At 42.8% G+C, this 19,597-nt stretch overlaps 1 protein-coding gene and 1 long non-coding RNA gene across 3 annotated transcripts in view; one reads left to right on the forward strand and one right to left on the reverse strand.

Annotated features, from left to right (window-relative positions):
* LOC110404471 lies at positions 2,089-3,596 on the reverse strand. Its single transcript, XR_002442265.1, has 2 exons — positions 3,389-3,596; positions 2,089-2,336 (listed from the first exon to the last, which is right to left on the reverse strand). It is a non-coding gene; the product is annotated as an uncharacterized LOC110404471 (long non-coding RNA).
* CBFB (core-binding factor beta subunit) overlaps positions 3,670-19,597 on the forward strand; it is a 42,359-nt gene continuing 26,431 nt past the window's right edge. Inside the window, exons 1-3 of one of the 2 annotated variants that reach the window (XM_021408799.1) lie at positions 3,670-3,834; positions 3,942-4,028; positions 7,953-8,069. In XM_021408799.1, the coding sequence (XP_021264474.1) occupies positions 3,757-3,834; positions 3,942-4,028; positions 7,953-8,069 (282 nt within the window). In that variant the 5' untranslated portion in view covers positions 3,670-3,756. The remainder of the gene's footprint in view (positions 3,835-3,941; positions 4,029-7,952; positions 8,070-19,597) is intronic. The other variant, XM_021408800.1, reaches the window with a different exon arrangement.

Raw genomic sequence — 19,597 nt, forward strand, 5'->3', positions numbered from 1 at the left:
TTTTTAACAGGTAGGCAGCTTCCCACTCAGTATGCAAAATTTTGTTTAGCTGTTGTGGTATGGCTCTTATCTCTCTCTGTGTGCTACATCAGATCTTAAGGTATTACCTTTGGGCTTAGCCAAGTCCTGAAAAGCTGTGCACTGTTGCATTTGGGGTACATATATGGATCTCTGTCTAATGTGCTTCCACAGACATGAATTGACTTTAACAGCTTGTGGCCCTCAGCACTGCCCATGTGCCTCATTAGGGTTTGTTTGGGAGTCAGGAGATAAGATAGACCCATGTGCTCATTTATGCAGGCTAGGCATGAAAGGCGGCTCCGCAGGCGAATAGAACGTTTCAGGATGGATTCTGCTTGTGACTCTGTGTCCATGAACTGATCAGCTTACTGGTGGGAAGACTTCAGCGACGATATTCCAGTTGAGAGCATCAATTGTAGTTGTAAGGAAATAAAAATCAGTCTGGGACCAGTATCAGTTCATCAGCTCTATTTCTCCCTCTCCCTCTCTCTATGAATTTTGTATAACTCATTAGCATAGACCTTGCGTAAGGGGATTGCATTTCACACTTAATGTGCATAATTATATCTTGCAAACAGTTTATTAATGGATATATAATCATAGAGTAGCTTGTATATACATAACAGTGGTGTTAGATTATGCTGCAGCTGCCATAGATCAATGGATACATAGGAGTCTCGCTTATTAGTATCTCACATGCACAAAGTCTAGAGAATGATATAACATCTGTACCACACAGTTGTTCATCAAATACTGCTACCTAGGGGAAACCAGAAATTTCAAAGACATGGTAGAGAAGGGCCATGGTAACAACAGCATACACAAGACTAGTCACTGGAAGAAAATTCCTCTTCTCAAAAACATCCACTCTGAAAATCTTTAGTGGCATTCCTCCTCAGTTCTTCATGCGCTGTAAACACATTAGGTCTTATTTTGAAAAGAAACGGCTCTGAAGGCAGTGTGCCTCCAGGTCTGACCATTTCTCTTTTCTGAAGGTGACTCACCCAGAAGCCCGATGAACAGACGAAGTTCTCATCTTGTGAATTAACAGCACAAGGATCTGCAGACCAAGGTAATTCTGCTAACACTGGAGCAGCCTGAGCCACACTGAGAGGGCTTGCAGAAACATCACTGAGGTTCCTTTAGGAAGAACTTTTGCTTGGTAATGCACAAGCAAGAAGGTTCTGGCTTGTTTTGATGCGCTGCTGACTCAGTAGTAAAAAGTAGAAGCAAAAAGCAGTGTGGTGAGCTGCTGAATCCCCACGAGTTTGTATCCCATCTCCAACACGATAACCTCAGCTTTCCCTCCCATGTTGCCCAGCTACCACCTGCAAAGCTGCTTCTGACTGCCTGGCCAGGGGCCAGTCACTGTGGCCAAACAGGGTAAAAACCTACTGGAATTATGTGCAGCCTTTCATGCAGCAAATGTGCTAATTTGTGTGCCTCTCCTCTGTCTGGCTAGGCATAAAAAAGTAGGAACTTCTCTATCTTCAAGACCTGAATTGCCTTATTAAGGCACTGGGGCTGCACAAGGGTAGTGAGCAGAACAACTGGTCCAAAGTTATATACTTCCTGTGATGAGAAAACAAGTCAACGTTATTTTTCTTCCCCAGGTGTATCTGTTACCATTTACAGGAATCAGATCCTTTCACCAAGGAGATGTTCTTCAGAGCAGAAGTTCATTTTTTTAAATTCAACTCAGCCTAGAGAAACTAGATAAACCCAGAAGAATAATATGGTACAGCAGGGCTGTTTTCCATCTCACCCCTGCCTGCTATTCTGTTTCTGCATCAGACCCAGGGAGGCAACAGGCGGAGGCAGGGACTGATCCGTTGCAGACTTTCCAGTAATGTTGACTCACTTTATTTAAAACGAAAACTTTGCAGTGAAGAGATGAGAACCCCAGGATGACAAATACTAAACAAAGGGCTGCGGGGAGGAAAGCAGTCGAAGTTGATGTTGTTTCCAAGCAAAGTCGTGAAAAATATGGGACAAGGACAAAAAAACACGCAAACAACAACAAAAAAGAAAACAAACAAAATAAAAACCCCACAACTCACTAAGTGATTATGGCTCCCGGTTTTTATTTCAGGGCTTCACAACCACTCACTTTGCTTTTGAGCTCAGTAATTTTTTCATTTTTTTTTTTTTGCAAATGTTGTTTGGAAAAAGGCCTGTTCTGTTGGCGCTGGGGGAGGCAGGAGCTGGGTGATGTGCTCCGAGTGGTGACAGATTACTGGAGGTTAAGAAGGCGGATTTCTACCCGATGGACTTGGCAGCTCTCCTGCAGGTCTGTGCACTCAGTATTGATCTTGCTGCAAGATGAATAGCGATATGGATTATTTTTTTTTTTTTAATTCTTTTTTGGGCACCTCTAAATATGCCTGGCATTCATGAGAGTTTTGCCTAAGGGTTGGTATTAATCTAAATTAATCAAGATAATATATAATATTTCTATGTTTTTGATCTCAGTGCAGTTTTGTTTCAGATTTGGTTGTTACTGAAGAAATGTTTTTAAACTTCTTTCAGCTTCTGAAGGTACCTGTGTATCTGCAGCACAGTAACACACTGACAGTGGGAAGATACAGCTTAAACGCACCTGGAGTTATTGCCTAAATGAATTAAACTTCCCATATAATTTTTTTTCTACACGTAGAACACAACGTCAGCAGTTTTTTGATGAAGTCTGTACACAGTTAGGGAATACAGACGCTTCCCTCATTTTTATTAATTTGCTCGCACTTGATTCAGATCGTGCCTCCTGGCTAACCTTAGCATCGCCCTCTTCCAATTTGCATGAGTACGTGTAAAGTTAAGATTGTAACGCTGAGAGATTAGAAAACCTCATTTCTTTATCAAAAGATCTAATACGCTCTAATATTTTTACACTGGCAATAGGCACCACGCTACCCAAGCGCTTTGGCAAGGGCACCTATACCCTCACGGCACTCCTGGGCTGCTGAGGAGCAGGGGAGGGCTGCAGGAAAAATCAGTAATGGAGGTGAGCGTGGAATACAAGGGTTTGGGACAGGTGGTGCGCGTCCCGCAGGGGTAAGGCCCTGGCCAAGGGCTGAGGTGAGCGGCGCTCGGTGCTGTTTTGGGCCTGGAAATGAGCTGAATGTGGCTGATGGAACTGAGGGGGCTGAAGAGACTGAGGGGGCCACGAGGACTGTGCTCACTGTAGAGTTGAGAGAGCTGAAGAGTCTGAGGGGGGGCTGAGAGGACTGCGCCCACCGCGGGGCTGAGGGCGCCCGCTCCCTCGCCCGCCCGCCCCCAGCAAAGCCGGGGCCGCTCCCCCCGCAGTATGAAGCCGGAAACTACCGCCGGAGCAGCCTCGGCTGAGAGGAGCGAGGGGCTCCCCGCTCACCCAGCACTGAGGAAGCAGCTCGCTGCGGGCGGACGACGTCCCCCGCTCCCCCCTTCCCGCCTCCGAGGGAGGTGCGCGAGCCCCCAGGGCGCGGCGCGGCGCATGCGCGGCGGCGGCGCGGAGTTGTGAATGGCGCGGCTGTTCGGCGGAGTTCGCGAGGCGGGGAGGAAGTCGGAGGGGAGGGAGGGAGAGCAGAGGGGGCGGCGGCAGCGGCTGTGCGCGCGCGGCGGGAGGAGCAGAGGAGAGGGGAGAAGAGAGGGAGGAGGGAGCGGGAGGGGGGGGGCTCCGGCGGGGGCTAACAAAGGGCGAGGCGAGTGGCGGGGGCGGGACAGCGCGGGGCGGGCGGAGGGCAGCGGCGGCCCGGCACCATGCCGCGGGTCGTCCCCGACCAGCGCAGCAAGTTCGAGAACGAGGAGTTCTTCAGGAAGCTGAGCCGAGAGTGCGAGGTGCGGCGGCGGGCGGAAAGTTTGCGCGGAGGGCCCGGGGAGGGCGGGGAGCGCAGTCTGTGCGCCGCGTTTATCGGCGCGGCTCTGATTGCGCCCTGTTCCCGCAGATCAAGTACACCGGCTTCAGGGACCGGCCCCACGAGGAGAGGCAGGCCCGCTTCCAGAACGCCTGCCGCGACGGCCGCTCCGAGATCGTAAGTGCCGGCCGTGCCGCCCCCGGCCCCTGCCGTCCTGTCAGCGGGAGGCGGGCGCCGGGCGCCGGGTCCTGTCCGCGCCTCGGGCCGCGCTGCCCCCAGCTCCCGGGGGCACGGCTCCCGGCCCGGCTCCCGGAGGGAGCAGCGCCTTTCCGGAACGAGTAACGTTGTCCATAAGGTGCTGGAGAAAAGTCCTGCCCGAGCCGGGTGATGCTTGCCCGAGCTAAATCGGACGCTTTTCCAACTCGGTATTGGCAACTTTCCTTGCTCGCTCACCGGGCGGCAGGCTGCACTCCTCGGAGCCGAAGCCGAGCGAAGCGTGGCTGTGAGCGCGGCGAGGCAGTGGCTGTTTCCTGGTTCGTCTCTGCCGTACCGCTGTGTCACATCGCGCTGCTCTTAACTCTTAGCTGGGCGCACGCATAAGTCAGTCCTTCTCCGTTTATGACAGAGCGAGGTAGAAGTTTCCTTCCCGCAGGCAGACCCGTGCGTTCCCCATGCTCGGTCTGGGACGGCTCTTTAGGCTCTCTCAGTTCACGATGACACCCTGCGTGCACAACCGCTGTGAAATGCAGTTGAGTGCTAATTGCCGCAACGGATCGCACTCACGGGTAGTTGTGAGTAGGGTACCCTTACTTTTTACTAAGGAACTTTATTTTAACTAAACTTACCCACGCTTGTTACTGGTGGTATTGCATCCTGTGCTGCTGCGTTTTTACACTCATTTTTCATTGTGTATGTGTTTGCTGGCGTTAAAAAGTCGCCAGGGAAACAATGGGTAGGTGAGGGAAGCAGGCTGCTGGCCTGTGGGGCTCCTGAGCAGGTGGAAGTGCACAGTGCCTCATTCCTTCCCTTCGAAAGGGGAAAAAAAAGGGACAAAAGGCATTCAGCTGCTAACTGGCTTTCTAATGCAATATAAACAGTTTTTTCTGTAAATGAGAAATCATTGTAGTTTCACCTCTGCACTTCCAAGCGTGCTGTCTGTCTTAGCCAGAGCCCCATCCCTTGGAAGGGAAGCCACCAGCAATGTCTGTTCTACATATTTTTTCATCTACTTAATTATAAAACAGCCTCTGCATTTCTTGATCTGAAACATCTGGTTTTGTTCTGTGAACAAGGCACAAGTAGTCGGGTTTATTTGGAGACGCAGCGTGTGTAATGACTGATGTTAGGAAGAGCTGGCCGTTTCTTATTTTTTTCATCTTGAATGTTTTTCCAGACATCAAGGATTTAGTCTTTTATCTCCAAAGGGAGTCTCAGTAAATGACCTTACATATTTTTCAGCAGACAAAAAAATGAGAACAGAGAGGAGCTGAGGGCTCTAACATAGACCTGGCAGTAGGTTGTTGCTTGCTTTTATCAAATAACTCTTGTTTGAGTAAGGAAAAGAGTTACTGTTATTAATAGGAAAAGAAAACGTGGAAAACCAAATCAGGTTACTGCTTCACTAGTATTAAATTGCTTTGATAACTTGAGAATAATATTACAGGTATATTTTGTTTTTTGGAGACTTCTGAACTGTGCTTGATTCAGGGTGTTTACATGCGTTTACACTGTCTAGATGTAGGTCGTACCACCCTCATGCTACCTGGTGGGCTTCTAGCACTTCAGACTGAGCTTTAAAAGGCTCTGTGTAGCAAATAACAGTGTACTTAATTTCAGTTTTATTACCGGAGTGGTGGTCTGATTATTGTTATTCTCATGTATTTATTTATTTAGTAACAATAACAACGAAAATGCTGGGTCGAGGGTAGTTCCTCGTGGTTACTAGTGAGGCTATTCTTGCATTTTTCAGTATTGACCTATGATTTTAAGGCAGGGTATTTTAATTGGATGGTTTTATCCGCACAAAGAGAGGAAACAAGCTTCAAAAATTGAGAGAGTAAGTTTGCCGCTCAGCTTCTGAGACACCTAGGGCCTGAATGTTGCCTGCATGACTCCGTGAGGATGTGAAAATTTGCGTACTTTCATTTTCTTTTTTTCTCTAATATTTTCCCATGCTTTTTCACGGTCGTCCAGCACAAGTTTAGGCACGGGATGCTTCTGCATCTTGCTCAGTTTCCCAGGGAGTGAGTGCAGCTCTCCTGCCCAGTGCCCTCGGGGCCTGTGGGATCTGGAGTGGTCTGGAGCACTGCAGACGTCTGCTCTGCACTCCAGCATCTCGCTCCTTGACACTTGGTTTTAAGTGCACAAATTAAGGAGCAAAAAAGATATATTTGCTAAATATACTCAGAGATGGGAAAGTAGTTCTTGAACAGGCAAAGTGGTGAGAGCGAGTCAAAAATGCTCAGTATTTTTTTTGTTTGTTTCTGTGTAAGCAGAATTACTTTGAATAGCAAAGGGGATAATGAAAGATAATCAGATGCTGATGGTCTGCAGCCGTCACAGCTTTAATTCCTTATATTTGTGCAAATGCTGCATTGAAGGTTCTGTTACATGGATTGAAATGTGCCTTTGGGTATTGTATGGCAAAGAAATACTAACGTACAGTGCAATATCACTTCAGTGCGAGCAGAATGGATTCTTCGGTTTTAATGGCAATGAGAATGAGCTTAACAGGAGATTAATAAAATAAAATTGAATAAAAAAATGTTGCTTTTAAAAGTAGTCTGAAATGGGACTTGATTGCAGAGTGTTATTCTCCCTTGTTGAGGGGGATAAGTTGAGACAAAGCACTTCTACTTTCAAAATGGGAGGTATTAATCCTGTGACAGTGTTGCAGTACATGACCGGAACTGTCTTAAATAACATGTAGAGCTATTGTGTCATGGATAGCAGCACGGTCATATTTATACCACCAAGTCGCTGAATTCTGGGTTGCTCGAAAAGAATCTGCCTGTCAGGAAAAGACAGCTGTTAGAGCAGCATTCCTATAGCTTTCAAGAAAAATTGTATTCTGAGATAATGACCATTTAAATCTAAGTGATCCTGGTAATCGATACAGTATTATTTGACTGCAACAAATTATATTTGACCCTGAGATTTTGAGCAGAGTTATATTCTGGGTACGCTGCAGGATTTGCATGTTTGCAGGACACGTTGTAGCGTACCAGGGAAGGGAAATACCCTGAATCAGGTTTCCATTGGCGGGAAGAAAAAGAAATGCCTCCCGATCTAGAAGTTGGCATGCTGTGCACTCCTTGGAGCTGATAAGATGTGCAAATAAATACAGAGAGTTTATAAAGAAAACAGAATCTTATTTTCATTTGAAGCTGTAGGAAACATTCACTTGGTAGCAGCATACACTTTTTCCAATAATTAGTCCCTTTAATGATTTTACGAAGGGCTGCTGCTGAGAATTCCTGCTCCAGCGTATTCTCTCTGACACAGCATCTTGGATTTCACTGGTGTCTTAATGTGACAACAGGACTTAGTCCTGCAAAGCTTAATAGAGCTGTATTGACTCTTACTTGTCTGTGGACTGTAAATGAGGAATATCTCTGTTTCAGTTCAGAGAACTGTATGTCCAGGTGCAAGTATATATTCTAAGAAGCGAGTCCTTTCAAAAAAGCTGTCCCTAGTAACAGGTCCCTGGAGTTCATTTTCCTTCAGAAGTACTTCTTTTTAGAGATATGCAAGCTCTTTAAAAAGCATGGGCAATTTTTAATGTTTCAGATCCTAAGTTGGTGTAGGGTATCCAGACAGAACCGAAATGACAGATTCTAATGTCAGCAAAACTGATTTGAAGGGTGTATTGATTCCATGTTGTCTTTTATATCCAAAGCAGCCAATGGCAAATGTTGTCAAAATGGAATCAGATGTTTGTAACTTAATACTTAAGAAAAATGATGAGTGCATGTTTTTGACTTTAAGTATTCTCTATGCTGCCTAGCTTAAGACATAAACTGATGTAAAAATAAATGACTGCCTGCATAATTTATGTAATGTCTTGCTCCCTGATCCTGTTTGTATTGATTTTTCTAAAAGGCTTTTGTGGCCACGGGAACCAATCTGTCTCTCCAGTTTTTTCCGGCCAGCTGGCAGGGGGAGCAGCGGCAGACACCGACCCGGGAGTATGTTGACTTTGAGAGAGAAGGAGGCAAGGTAAGAAGGAAATTGCTGCCACTGAAAGACATTTTTATACTGTGCTGATGGTCTTATTAGTATGGATTGCATGTATGATGTTGAATTGCCGATAACTCACTTTTGGTTGCATGTAGGTAGTCATGTGAGTACAGCTACGAGCTGGCTGGATAAACTGATATCATTTTGTTTTATAGCATGCTCATATTTTTGGAGGGAAACACGTGACCACTCCTAGTGGCTTTTTAGTATTTTGAAGAACAGGACTATATTTCTGTGGTCGTGGTATGGTAAAATTTTGGGGATCAATTTAACTTGCTAATATGGAGTAGGTGCTTCTAGAATGGTATGGAAGTTAGACCTTGGCCGGCAAGTTGGCATCAACAAATGCAAATTTGCATTCTGAACAGGTTACTTCATTGGGTCTCAGGCTGCCAGTTGATACAGCAAGAATTCAGTATGCTGTTGAATGGAATCTTTTTTTTTTTTCCCTCAGTTTCACTGTGAGTGATAATACAGAATAAAAATTGCTTTCAAAGTTCATTTATGATTTTATTTTTCTTTTCTGCGGTGGCTGTCTGATGAACTGATATTGAAAGTGCGAATTCCTTAATGACAGTGATGCTACTGTGAAACTGTTGGATTTAAAGTCTGGTCAGAGTAAAGTTATTGAAATAACTTACAACTGGTTCTGTTTTTACAGGAAAAATATACCTTTAAAAATGTAGATGCTGTCTCTTAGCTATGTTACTGTAGACCCAAAGATGGCTGAAGTCCATAGGAGACTTTCTGCTGACCTCAATAGGTTTGGACCAGCACTTGAGCCCCCTTAGCCTTAATTTTGTATAGTCTTTTGACTTTAAAGATTTCAAGAGACTATAAAATTCTTCCTTTTGTCTAAAACTTTATGCCCACTCTTGTTACAAGTAGCAGCAAATGCAATCAAGTCTAACAGGCTGGAGGAAATATCTGAAGCATATTCAGGTTTAATGGCATATTGGTTCTTTTTAAATGCTGCTAGGTGGAAGATAAATATTTCCTATACTAGGAAAACCTGGTTGGAAGAAAAAAAAAATTCCTGAGGGCAGATATGGTATTTGGAATTCAAGTTAATGAGTTTTTTTGGAAAAAAATTGTTTTCCATTTAGTCCTGTGAGGCTTCCAGAAGCTTGACAAATTGGGGGAGAAGGAGTGAAGTTGGCTGTGCTGGGTACTGACTGCTTTGCTAAGGAAACTGAATTGAATCTGGCTCTTATTGAAAAATATTGATTCTGGCTCACAATTGAATGAGGAATTTTTCTTGTGATGTGTAAGAAGACTGAAGTCTCTCTCCTTGCCAGTTCAAAAATAATTTTATTTACTTCTGTGATGTTTTTAATTTTTTGTTTTCTCTGAATGATGTCTTCAAGTACTGAGAAGTATTTCGTCTATTCTCTTGTGTTGTCATAATTCGTGTAAGAACTGGGCAGACGCGCTGCGTATTAAAATAGAACATGAGTCTTGTTAATGTGTGCCGCTCCCTGTTTTATGTCTGTTTACAGTAAATTCTAGAGTGCTTCACTAAATCGCTTAGAAGATTTCTTCTGCATCAGGCTGGAGGTGGGCAGGCTGTTAAATGGGATTGGAGCTATGCTGCAGTATGAACAAAGCACAAATTCGCCATTGTAATCACACTTCACTATTGTAAATCGCATGTGAATGCGGGCTTGCTCTGCACAGAATTAAACTTGTCTGAAAGCCACTCCCATAACTTCAGAGAGAAGTAAGCAAGCAGAATGGCAGAGAGCTGCTTATGTTATCAATAGAAACAGTTTAAGTGTTTTATCATTTGAAGTGTCTGAGATTTTTCTTCTCTATAGATTTCTGTAGCCTGGTTTTATTAAGAATTTCTTTCACAGGCTTCAGGAGTCTCTTAAAACCATGTGATTTTTTGTAGCTCTGTGCAACATTGTTTTATGAGCTTTGATTCTTCAGGCAGTGCATAATGTGTGTTTGTTCATCACTGGACTCCAGCCAGCAGGGCATGTTTTTAATTATGTGAATAAAAAAGGCTATGGGGGGAGCTGTCAGTTAATTATTATTTTAGGCATTAGTTTGAGATCTGGCATGTAGATAAACTTACTGTGCTAGAATATTTCTGTTCTGGAATTCTGCTTCAGTGTTTCGCCAAGCAAGTGATGGCCCAAAATAGTTTATCCAGGCTTTGTGTGTTGCTGTTGTGCCCAAGCAGCTTTGTACGCAACTTGACAAAGTCACCAATGCGGCATCTGCTAGAATTACTTCTTAAATTTCCAAAAGAGAGAGATCCTTGTGAATCCACCTGGAACTCGGGACTCTGAACATTAATTTAATCAGCCTGAGGTTTTTCAGTCTGGTATTTCCTAACTCAGGGGTTTTTCCTATGCTTAATTTGACTTCTAATGTGACATTTCTGATGTTTGTGATGGGTGGGGAGGCCTCTAGTGAGTACCTGATCTGTTCAAAAATAGAGTAGCTAGGCGTTCTCTTCATATTTCTGCTCATTTTAAACTCAGACATCTTCCTTTTATTTGAAGCGGCTGTGACTTCTTGTGCAGTCTTTGTCCTGTAGCAAATGTAGTTGTGTATTTGAGCTTGTAGCAAAGGAATACATGGCAGTAAAAGCTGCTCCCTAAGCTCCTTGGCTGTGAAAATCCTAGAACGCTATTTTGTTACCATCTTGTGTGGGGTGGGGAGGGTGTCAGCTTGAACGCGTGTCTTCTTTCTGGATGCCTTCGTCATCACAGGCGTCCTGGCCCTGTCTGTTGTCAACTAATGCCCGTTTCTTCTTTCCTTCAAGAATGCGCAAATAAATGTTTTTAAGAAATTCAGAGACAAACAGTGTAGTAACGTCATCTGTTGCCTGAAATCTCCTGTAACTGAATCCTGGAGTGAAACAGAGAACTTTATTTTCTCCTTGGTTCCCTGGTATCATTAATTATTTAAACTTGTTCTCGTGTGCTTCATGGAGTTTTGTTAATTTTCACTTCAGTCCTATATCGATCCCGTATGAACTTCTAGCTCAGCGTGTATGTGAGGGTGCCAGTGCTTCTTAAAATTTTATTGCAAGTCCCCTTGTTTTGTTATAAACTGTGAGGCGATCAACTTCTTTTTTCGTAGATTATTTTCTATACTTTTTGTGATAAGATGAAATGTTTGCATTCTTTATTTTTTAAACTTGAAGCTGTATGTACAGCCTGGTCTTTCTAGCCTCAGTGCATGTTAGCTCTCAGTGTTCCTTTTCGTTGTTTAAATATCAGTTACCACATTGAAGAAGTGTGTGAAGTTGTTTTACTTCCCCTCCCCTTTCTAATACTATTCTCTATCTCGTTTCTAATGCAGCTTAACTTCCTGTCTGCTGTTCAGCAGCAGCTGCTCATAAACCAGAATCTTATTTTAGTACGATACACTGTAAACTCCACAGTTCAGGAGGAAAGAACATCAGACAGGATTTGAATTGATTTGGGGTACCTGGCGTGCCACATGTGCAACGCAGCTAGGAGTTCTGCTCATGTACCATTAACTCTGTTCTAGCCATAAGTAAAGAACACTGGGCTCCAGTTTTCTTCCTGAAGGTGCTGAGTTTCTCCTCATGTGGTGTTTTTGTTATAACTAGGAAACTTATTTAGCTTTAAGTTGTTTCTAAGTGCTTGGATGAATCCGGTGATTTTTGTGTCGTGCTGAGGTCACTACAGAAGCATAGTGAGAAAGAAAGGAGATGTATTTGAGTAAAAAACTAAATTTAAATAGCAGTCAACAGTGCCAGTTTTCCTCTTGACCTCTTTTCTCAGTGGAACTTGCAGCTTGATAAATAGGAATTGTCCCCAGATCAACTTTTTCTGACGTCAGCAGTAAACTTTCACAGGCTATTGGAATGATGTACTGACTGCTCTGTTTTTTGAGCAAATACAATTTACAGTCAAAAACAGGATTGTAGTTTACCTATTGGAATTTCCTTGGAAAGTCAAGGCTTAATTTGGTTATGCCTATTTTTGAAGAAATTAGATGAAATATTAATTCATTCAAATGAAATGGGAGTAGCAGCTTTTTATTTCTTGGTTGAGGTGGTTTTGGGTGTTTTTTGGTATACTTTTGAACAAATCAGGGAAAGCTGTTTATAGTTTCAGCTTCCATTTTTTAATCTCATTGAGGTGCTAAGTGGCTGTATTCTTTAAGCTCCTGTATTTTCAGTCCATCAGTAGCTGAGACTTGCGCGTTGTCCCCATCTAAAATGTCATTGCTAGCAGTGGTATGGAGCAGTTATGTATTCCCTTTACAACACTGAGTGCCTGGACAAAAGGGATTTTGCTTTAACTTTTTCTAAGTACCCATGCACTAAATGCTAGGGATTTTAGGGGGAAAAATGTGTTTTAGGGCCATATTAACTAATGTTCATATTTTAGCACACCACCATGCGTGGTAAACCATCTTCACCATGAGATGCATGTGTCCATAACAGTCATCAAGACTTAGTCATTTTGCTTGTCTGTGGTAATTTAATGCTCCTTCACATGATTGGGAACATGTCTGTTTAAGGTGCTGAAGACAGTGCTACAGTCCTGAAGAGCTGGATGTCACCTAACAGAAGTTCTGGAGCCATTTCTAATAGGGGTGGCATACTGGGGGCGTGTGAGACATAACTTAAGTAAAAACGTAGCAAATGTTGGCATTGAAGCAGTACTGTGCACATTGTAATGGATTGTGTCTTAATATGTGAGGATGTCTTGTTTCCCAGGAGCCGTCCTGCTTATAAGTGGTTTCTCTACAGAGTGGTCTTCATGCTCCTCAGATGAAAACTTGGGAGCTGAGGTTTCTTGCGTAGGTTTGTCCGATCCTTGGCTGATTTTTACACTAGTCGCTAATGCAGAGGTGGATTAGGGTAGCAGTGTTTTAGGGTCAGGTGTTTAGCCATGTTCAGCAGCTGTTCTCTCCCTTTGCGTTAGCAGGATGATGTGGAATTCCTCTTCTGCCTTATTTTCAGCTTAGCACAGGAGCATGGAGATGTGACTGGGGCCTGTCCTTGGTGCTGGTGCCTTCCCCGAGCACCCTTTCCTAGACATAGTATTGTTACCACTGTTCCTGTGTTGCTACGTTGCTTTGACTTAACTGTTCCTCTTCCTTCTCAGCTCTCCCAGGTGACCCCACAACCCCAAAACATTGTGGATTTTTCTGTGAAATGGAGCGTGGCGGGTGCTGAAGGCTTGTCAGCTGCTCAGCCTCTTTCAGGGGCTTGGGCCTGCCTCAGCTTGGAGAAGTTGTTGCCCTCACGAAGCCTGTGTTGCTGACGTTCCTTTATGGCTTTTTCAAGGTTGTTCTGTAAGCGCTAACCAGAGTCAGCATGCGTTTGTTCTGACAGCAGGTAGATAGCTTTGGTGTTGTAACTGGTTCATACTTGGCCTGGCAGAACAGTTTATTTACTTATTTATTGGAGTTGTGTGGCAGAAGTCCTACCAAGGCTTACTGTATAAGAAGAATCCACATTCCTAGATGGTCCCCTTCACCAGTTTTCATCCACAATCATCTACATGATCTGAGTATAGTATCAGTTTTGTATAGATGTTTGTGATTCTATACTTTACTATTGGGTTTGTGTTTTAAGATGTTCTTTGTAGCAGAGACTGCTCAAGTTACTGATTTTTTTCCTTCACAGTGATATCGTTTTCTTTGTTTATGCTCATTTAGCCTTTTTCTTTAATGGAGAAAAACTTTTTCTTGTTTTTCCTAGATACTTTGAGGTGGTATTTATTATGACCTGCCGTTGCACGGAGGAGAACAACTTAATTGAAACTCCTTTTTAAGCTGAGTAGTCATAGCATGTAGCTTAACTTTTTTTTTTTTCCTTCAGAACTAGCAGATGGCTATATCTGCATCCAGTTTGCTCACTGTTAAAGGTTAGAAGCTTGTTTTTGGGGAAGGGAAATTTTTAGAGCTTGTTAGGTACATATTGTCCTGCGCTCACAGGCGGTCATAGGCTGAGGTTTGGACAGTTGTTCCTGAAGACTGATTTATCGTAGGGTGCTCTCCTCCATTAGAGCATGAGTCACAGCAGATGTCTCTCATGTGACAAGTATCCACTGTCTTTTCCCCCTAATCCTTTCTCTCTCCTTGCCCTCCAAATACTTCTCTCGCTGCATGCAGCCTTGTTTGTGTGTTACGGTACATGCAGTGATTATGCCACTTTGAAACAATGCTTATGAACAACTCTTAAAGCACGTTTGTGCTATTTGGGATGCCTGCTTATCAGCCCTTTTTCTGTAGTGGTCTAAGTGCATCCATTAGAGTTCTGTAGACAAGGCTTCAGAATTAGTCATACCGTCCTCTTAAAATCTCCCCGAAGAGAAACAAAACCAGAGTAAATTGGTGAGCTAAATGTTGCATTTGGGAACCAGCGATACAGGAGGAGTAGTGTGGATGAAAGCAGTACTTAAGATCTGCACAGCAAAGATATTGGAACAAATCCAGACATTTGGGTTATTGAATCCTCTTGTTTGCATATCAGTCTCCACTTACTAAACAAAGCCGTTAATGTTATGCTTCTCTACTCTTCTTATAAATGAATGAGAGAAGTACAAGCATTGCAGTTGAAGTTGTCTGTTCTTTGTGAAAAACCACTTCATGCTTCATATTCTAAAAAATAGTCAGCAAGATGATTAAAGGTTTGCTACAAGAAACTCATTTTTCTGAAAGTTACTGAAGTGTTTCTTCAAGCTTTGTTGTCCAAAGCACAAGAAACAAAATGAGCTAATTAGCTTGCATAATTGCGTATTTGATGTTTAGTGAGTTGGGCTGATGAAGTATGTACTGTGACAATAATATGGGAAAAAACGAGGGCTTTTTTTCCTCATGTAAGATTGCTGTTCTAAGCACATGTGACTACTAATGAAAGGATCATCTTATGGGGAATAGCTGATGCTGCAGATGTTTTGTCTGAGCAGACTGTCCATGTATTTTGTGCCACATTAATATCTAGACTTGTACTATGATCCAAATTGTAGCTATTTGAGGAGTCTGTGCAGAAATTCTGCATTCTCATTGTATTTAAGATACTGCATTTAAACAGTTGCAGGCCAGAGTTCTAGGTCTTGGGACTTTGCAAGTTGTTTTGTCTGTTCATCTCAGCATAAATGTGGAAGATAAAGCCTACAGAAGGAGACAGAAGTTCTTAAACTAGTAATTTTTTTCAGTAAGAATTGTTAAACTTGAATTTGCTACTGAAATAGAGTGACAAAATACTGTCTGTCACAGGCTTAAAGTATTTAGATGTCTCAAATCTAGGGAAGGAAGCAGCTACAGAGCAGTTAATGGGAGCCTTTATGTCCTGGTGGCATCTCTTGTTGGTTACTGAGGAGTAAGCACTCACAACTTCTTCTCATCACCTCCAATCTTTTTTGTAGCTATTTTTCAGCCAGTGTATTCCTTTAAAAAAGAAAAAGAAGAGAGGAAGAAAAGGAGAGAAAAAAAAAAAAAGCCCACATTCTTTGTTAGAGACAATCTTGGGCTTTTTTTGTTTTCTATTTGGAAAACAAATACAACCCTGAAGAATGCTTAAGAATAGGAAAGCTAAGGCAGGAAAGCGTCTAGACAAAATAAAACAACTGTAGTAGTGTATTTTTCTCATGCCGCTAAAGAGCGTTTGGGGATTTCTTCATAATGCCTGCATGCTTCCCAGTTTTGTTTTGGGTTAGTTTGTCTTCTTGGTTTTTGGATGCTGAGGGAAAGCGTTTTCACTTGGCTATGGGGCAGTGGGCAGGCGTTGTATGTCCAGCTACTTCCAGCAAGGGAAATGCAGCACCCTGTGCTGTGACTGTAAAACCTACTAGCCCAGTTTTCCTTCAAGGAAAACTCAAGACTTCAGTTGTAGCAGGCCTGGAAGCTGGTGTTCCTGATCACTTTGAAAGGTCTTGCAACAAACTGTTCGTGAAGTACACTGGATGGTACTTTTTTGACAAAGCGTTTAGGGAAGCGCTATTAATTTTTTTTTAGCTCTATACTGATATCTGGAACTTGAGGCTCAGGCTTTTGAGGAAGTACAGCTTATGTCTGCTATGATTTTTTTTTTTTAAGCTTAAAAATAATTAGTAGCTGGTCTAGAGGGAATAAAAAAAAAGTAGCGCAGAAGAGATTGAATCCTGCAGACCATGCTTGGTTCTGTTCTGCCCTTTTCTGGTCTTGTGCTGGGAGAATTCTAGCTGCGTTTTGGCTAATCAAAGCTATAAATATATTATTCACTATTTCCTACAGAATAATTTTGACGCCATTAAATTTTTGGGGTGATGAGAGCTAAGAAGTTGTTATGGTATGCAAAACACAAAGATGACTGACTCGCATTATTTTGAGGCTTGGTGCCATGCTACTTGTTGAGTGAATGCTCATGCACTAATTCTTGACTGCACCTCTTACTGTATGTGCTTCATTTCTGTGAAGGAACCTGATTCAGCTATGTTTGTGCTTAGGAAAATACAGCAAAACTTGAAGATTTCCTAACTTTTTTTTTGGTAGCGTCATGTTACTGTACCTTGATATTTAGGTTAGTTTCAGAAAAAAAGCCGTGGATTTCAAGTGCTGTGGGTGCTGCAGCTTCTTCAGAACAACTTTGAAGGATAATGACCAGAAGGACAACAACCTCACTCAGTACACGAGGTCTTACGTCTTGTCAGTCAAATAGCCTGGCTCTTCTTAGTTTGAATGGTAGCTTTAGCTGAGAAGAATCAGAAGGCATACTACTTGTGTTCTTTTTTGTGGATGTGCTGTTCTTCTAGTATTTAATTATTTTAAACTGGGGACATTGGTCTGTTTTTGCGCTGCTTTTTTTTTCCTCCCTCTTTCTTCTGTAAGTTCTGGTTTGGTGTGGTTTATTTGCGTATCTTGGGGGCTTTCTTCACTTAAATCCTGCTTAGGGTGGAGAGGGGAGACTGTCAAAGCGCTGAACACTTAAGCTCAACCTGAGCCAGCAGTGTGCTGCTGCAGCCCAGAAGACCAACTGTGGCCTGGGCTGCATAAGCAGAGAGGCAGCAGCAGGGAGGGAGGAGGTTGTCCCCCCCTCTGCTCTGCCCTTGTGAGGCCCCACCTGTGGTACTGCATCCAGGCCTGGGGACCAACGCCACAAAGAGGATGTGGAGCTGTTAGCGCAGGTCCAGAGGAGGCCATGAAGATGCTCAGAGGGCTGGAGCACCCCTTCTATGGAGACAGGCCAAGGGACTTGGGGATGTTCAGCCTGGAGAAGACAAGACTCTGGGCAGAGTTTGGAACTGGGTGGGTTAAGGTCCCTTCCAACCCAAACCATTCTGTGAAGTGCACAAGAACGGGATTAAGGTACAAGGGCAGAGGAGGCAAGTTTTCCTGCCTTGTCAGGTCAGTTCCTTGATTTTTTTTTTTTAGTTGCTTGCCCATATTGCCCAAGTCGGGTATTTTCTGGCTGAGTACACTCACATTAGGCATTTCAAAGTTCTTGGTTTAAAATACAGATTTAAGAGACTGTTTATTTGTACACAAGTAGCATGGCGTAAATAATGTTAGATAAACCTTTCTACTAAGAATCTCAAAGAGGGCTTAAAAAATAACTGTGCCTTGTCGTGCTATTTTCTGAGAGCTTGTAAAGAATGAATTTCACAACCAGTTTTGAAATTTGTGTCTGGAAAATGAATTTTGTCAACGTGGCAGAAAACTCTGTATGTCCCTGTGAGTTAACAGGCTTTGTGAGCAGAAGCGTTTCTCAGTTACATGCATGCATACTTGCTGCAGCTGTCTCTGAGCAATATTTTGCTGTAGCGATATTCTTCTTTTCAAATACTGCAAGAAAAATTGGGTCTTTTTTAATGCATGGCATTTCAGAAGGGGAGATGTAAAATCCAGTTGTCTTTCTCACGTAGAATCTAGTGGTAAATGTGGCCTGATGAAAGACCCCGAATGTTTTCACAGGGGAAAACCCCAGCAAGTATTTGCCTTTCAGATGATCCCTATATCCTGCTCCTTGCATTTTGCTAATTCTGCGTTCCAGCTGTGTGGTTGGTTTCCTCCATATGAAGGTGTAAGAAGGGAGTATGAGCACGAGACATCTTATGTTGGGAAACGTTAGACTTTTTTTGTAGCGTCATTGCAAGAAACAGCAAGCCACCTGTGTTTTGCTTTGTATTGGGTGGGATTTTTGGATGTTCACAATCAAGCGTAGTGTATGGTGCCTGCTCCATGCCACAACTGCAGTATTTAGGAAAGATGAACTGTATCTGTAGGTATATTTGTTACTAAACAACACACATCATTTCTTTGCAGCAGCATTTTAGATTTTTCTGTGTTAACTTTTGATCATAAATACTGGCCAATGATCTTAATCCAGGAATAAAATGCTGCTTTCTCCACAGATTTTAATCACATTTGTTCTGACATTGTTAATGATTCATGCCTTTTTTTAGTTTTAACTTGTTTTTAGTAAGCTGAAATTGTAACCTGCATAATTTAATGAGATGTTGATCTGCTTGGGAGAAGGAGTCATGGTTCCATAGTTTAGCTAACTATGCAAAGCAAACAAACAAAAAAATTATATATTTCTAAAGTCGCCTTGTGAAATAATTCTCTCCAGTAAAGTGCAAAGCAACGCTTTTCTACTTGGGAAAACAAAAATTATCACTGTAGTATTTCAGTAATATGGAAGGCATGCTGAGAGAGGCTTTGTCACTGCTCTAATACTACTTAAAAATATGTTTTTAGTGGGAGTCCGCAGCTGAGTTTGTTTGCTGCACAGGCTTGTAAAAACGGATGGTGCTGCAGAAGCGTTCCTTAGAGCTGGTGGCAGCACGCTGTACCGGACAGTCAGGTTCTGGAGCTGGCACTGGTGGCAGGTACTTCCTGAGCTGCTTTTGTCATTTGAATCAGAGTACGTTCTTTCCCTGAAGAAATGCACTGCATGAGCACTACTGCTTGTTGTCCAAACCCTTCCTGCTGTAAGTACTTCTTTTGTTCCTGAATAGAACTTAGAGCGAAGGTTTCTCACGTACTTTTTTTTTCTTGACTGTGAGATGTGTAAAGCTTATATTTCAGGCTGCAACTGGAATGGCCTATTTACAAGGCGGTGTATGGGTAGGTGTGTGTAAATTCATAGGTTTCAGTCTGAAATGTGAGGTCCTGTGTTGTTTTCAATAAACAAAATCACCACAACCACCACCACGAAAACCTTGTGTTCTTATTCCTGAATTTAGCAGGTACAGTATTTCAGTAGCGGTTGGACTACATTAAAGATCTTCTTGATCAATTACTTCACAGTAGCAATTCTTCTAGTACTCTTTAATTATGAAATGTATTTGAGTTCCAATATACAGAAGCAGAGCGAACAAGAGATGCAGTGCTCTGAAAGGGAAAAGCAGGGATGTGTGGTGTTAAATGGCAGACCTAACTGCTTTACACAAGGCAGCCCTGCAAATAGCAGTTATTAGTTAGCTCTGGGTGCAGCTATTTTTACTTTTTGCCTGCTTCTATTACTGTTCTGTTTGCAGTTCATGGGATAGTTCGTATTTCAGCAAATTCTTTTCTTTGGGATC

The sequence above is a fragment of the Numida meleagris genome, chromosome 10 (genome assembly GCF_002078875.1).
Source record: "Numida meleagris isolate 19003 breed g44 Domestic line chromosome 10, NumMel1.0, whole genome shotgun sequence".
Taxonomy (NCBI): domain Eukaryota; kingdom Metazoa; phylum Chordata; class Aves; order Galliformes; family Numididae; genus Numida; species Numida meleagris.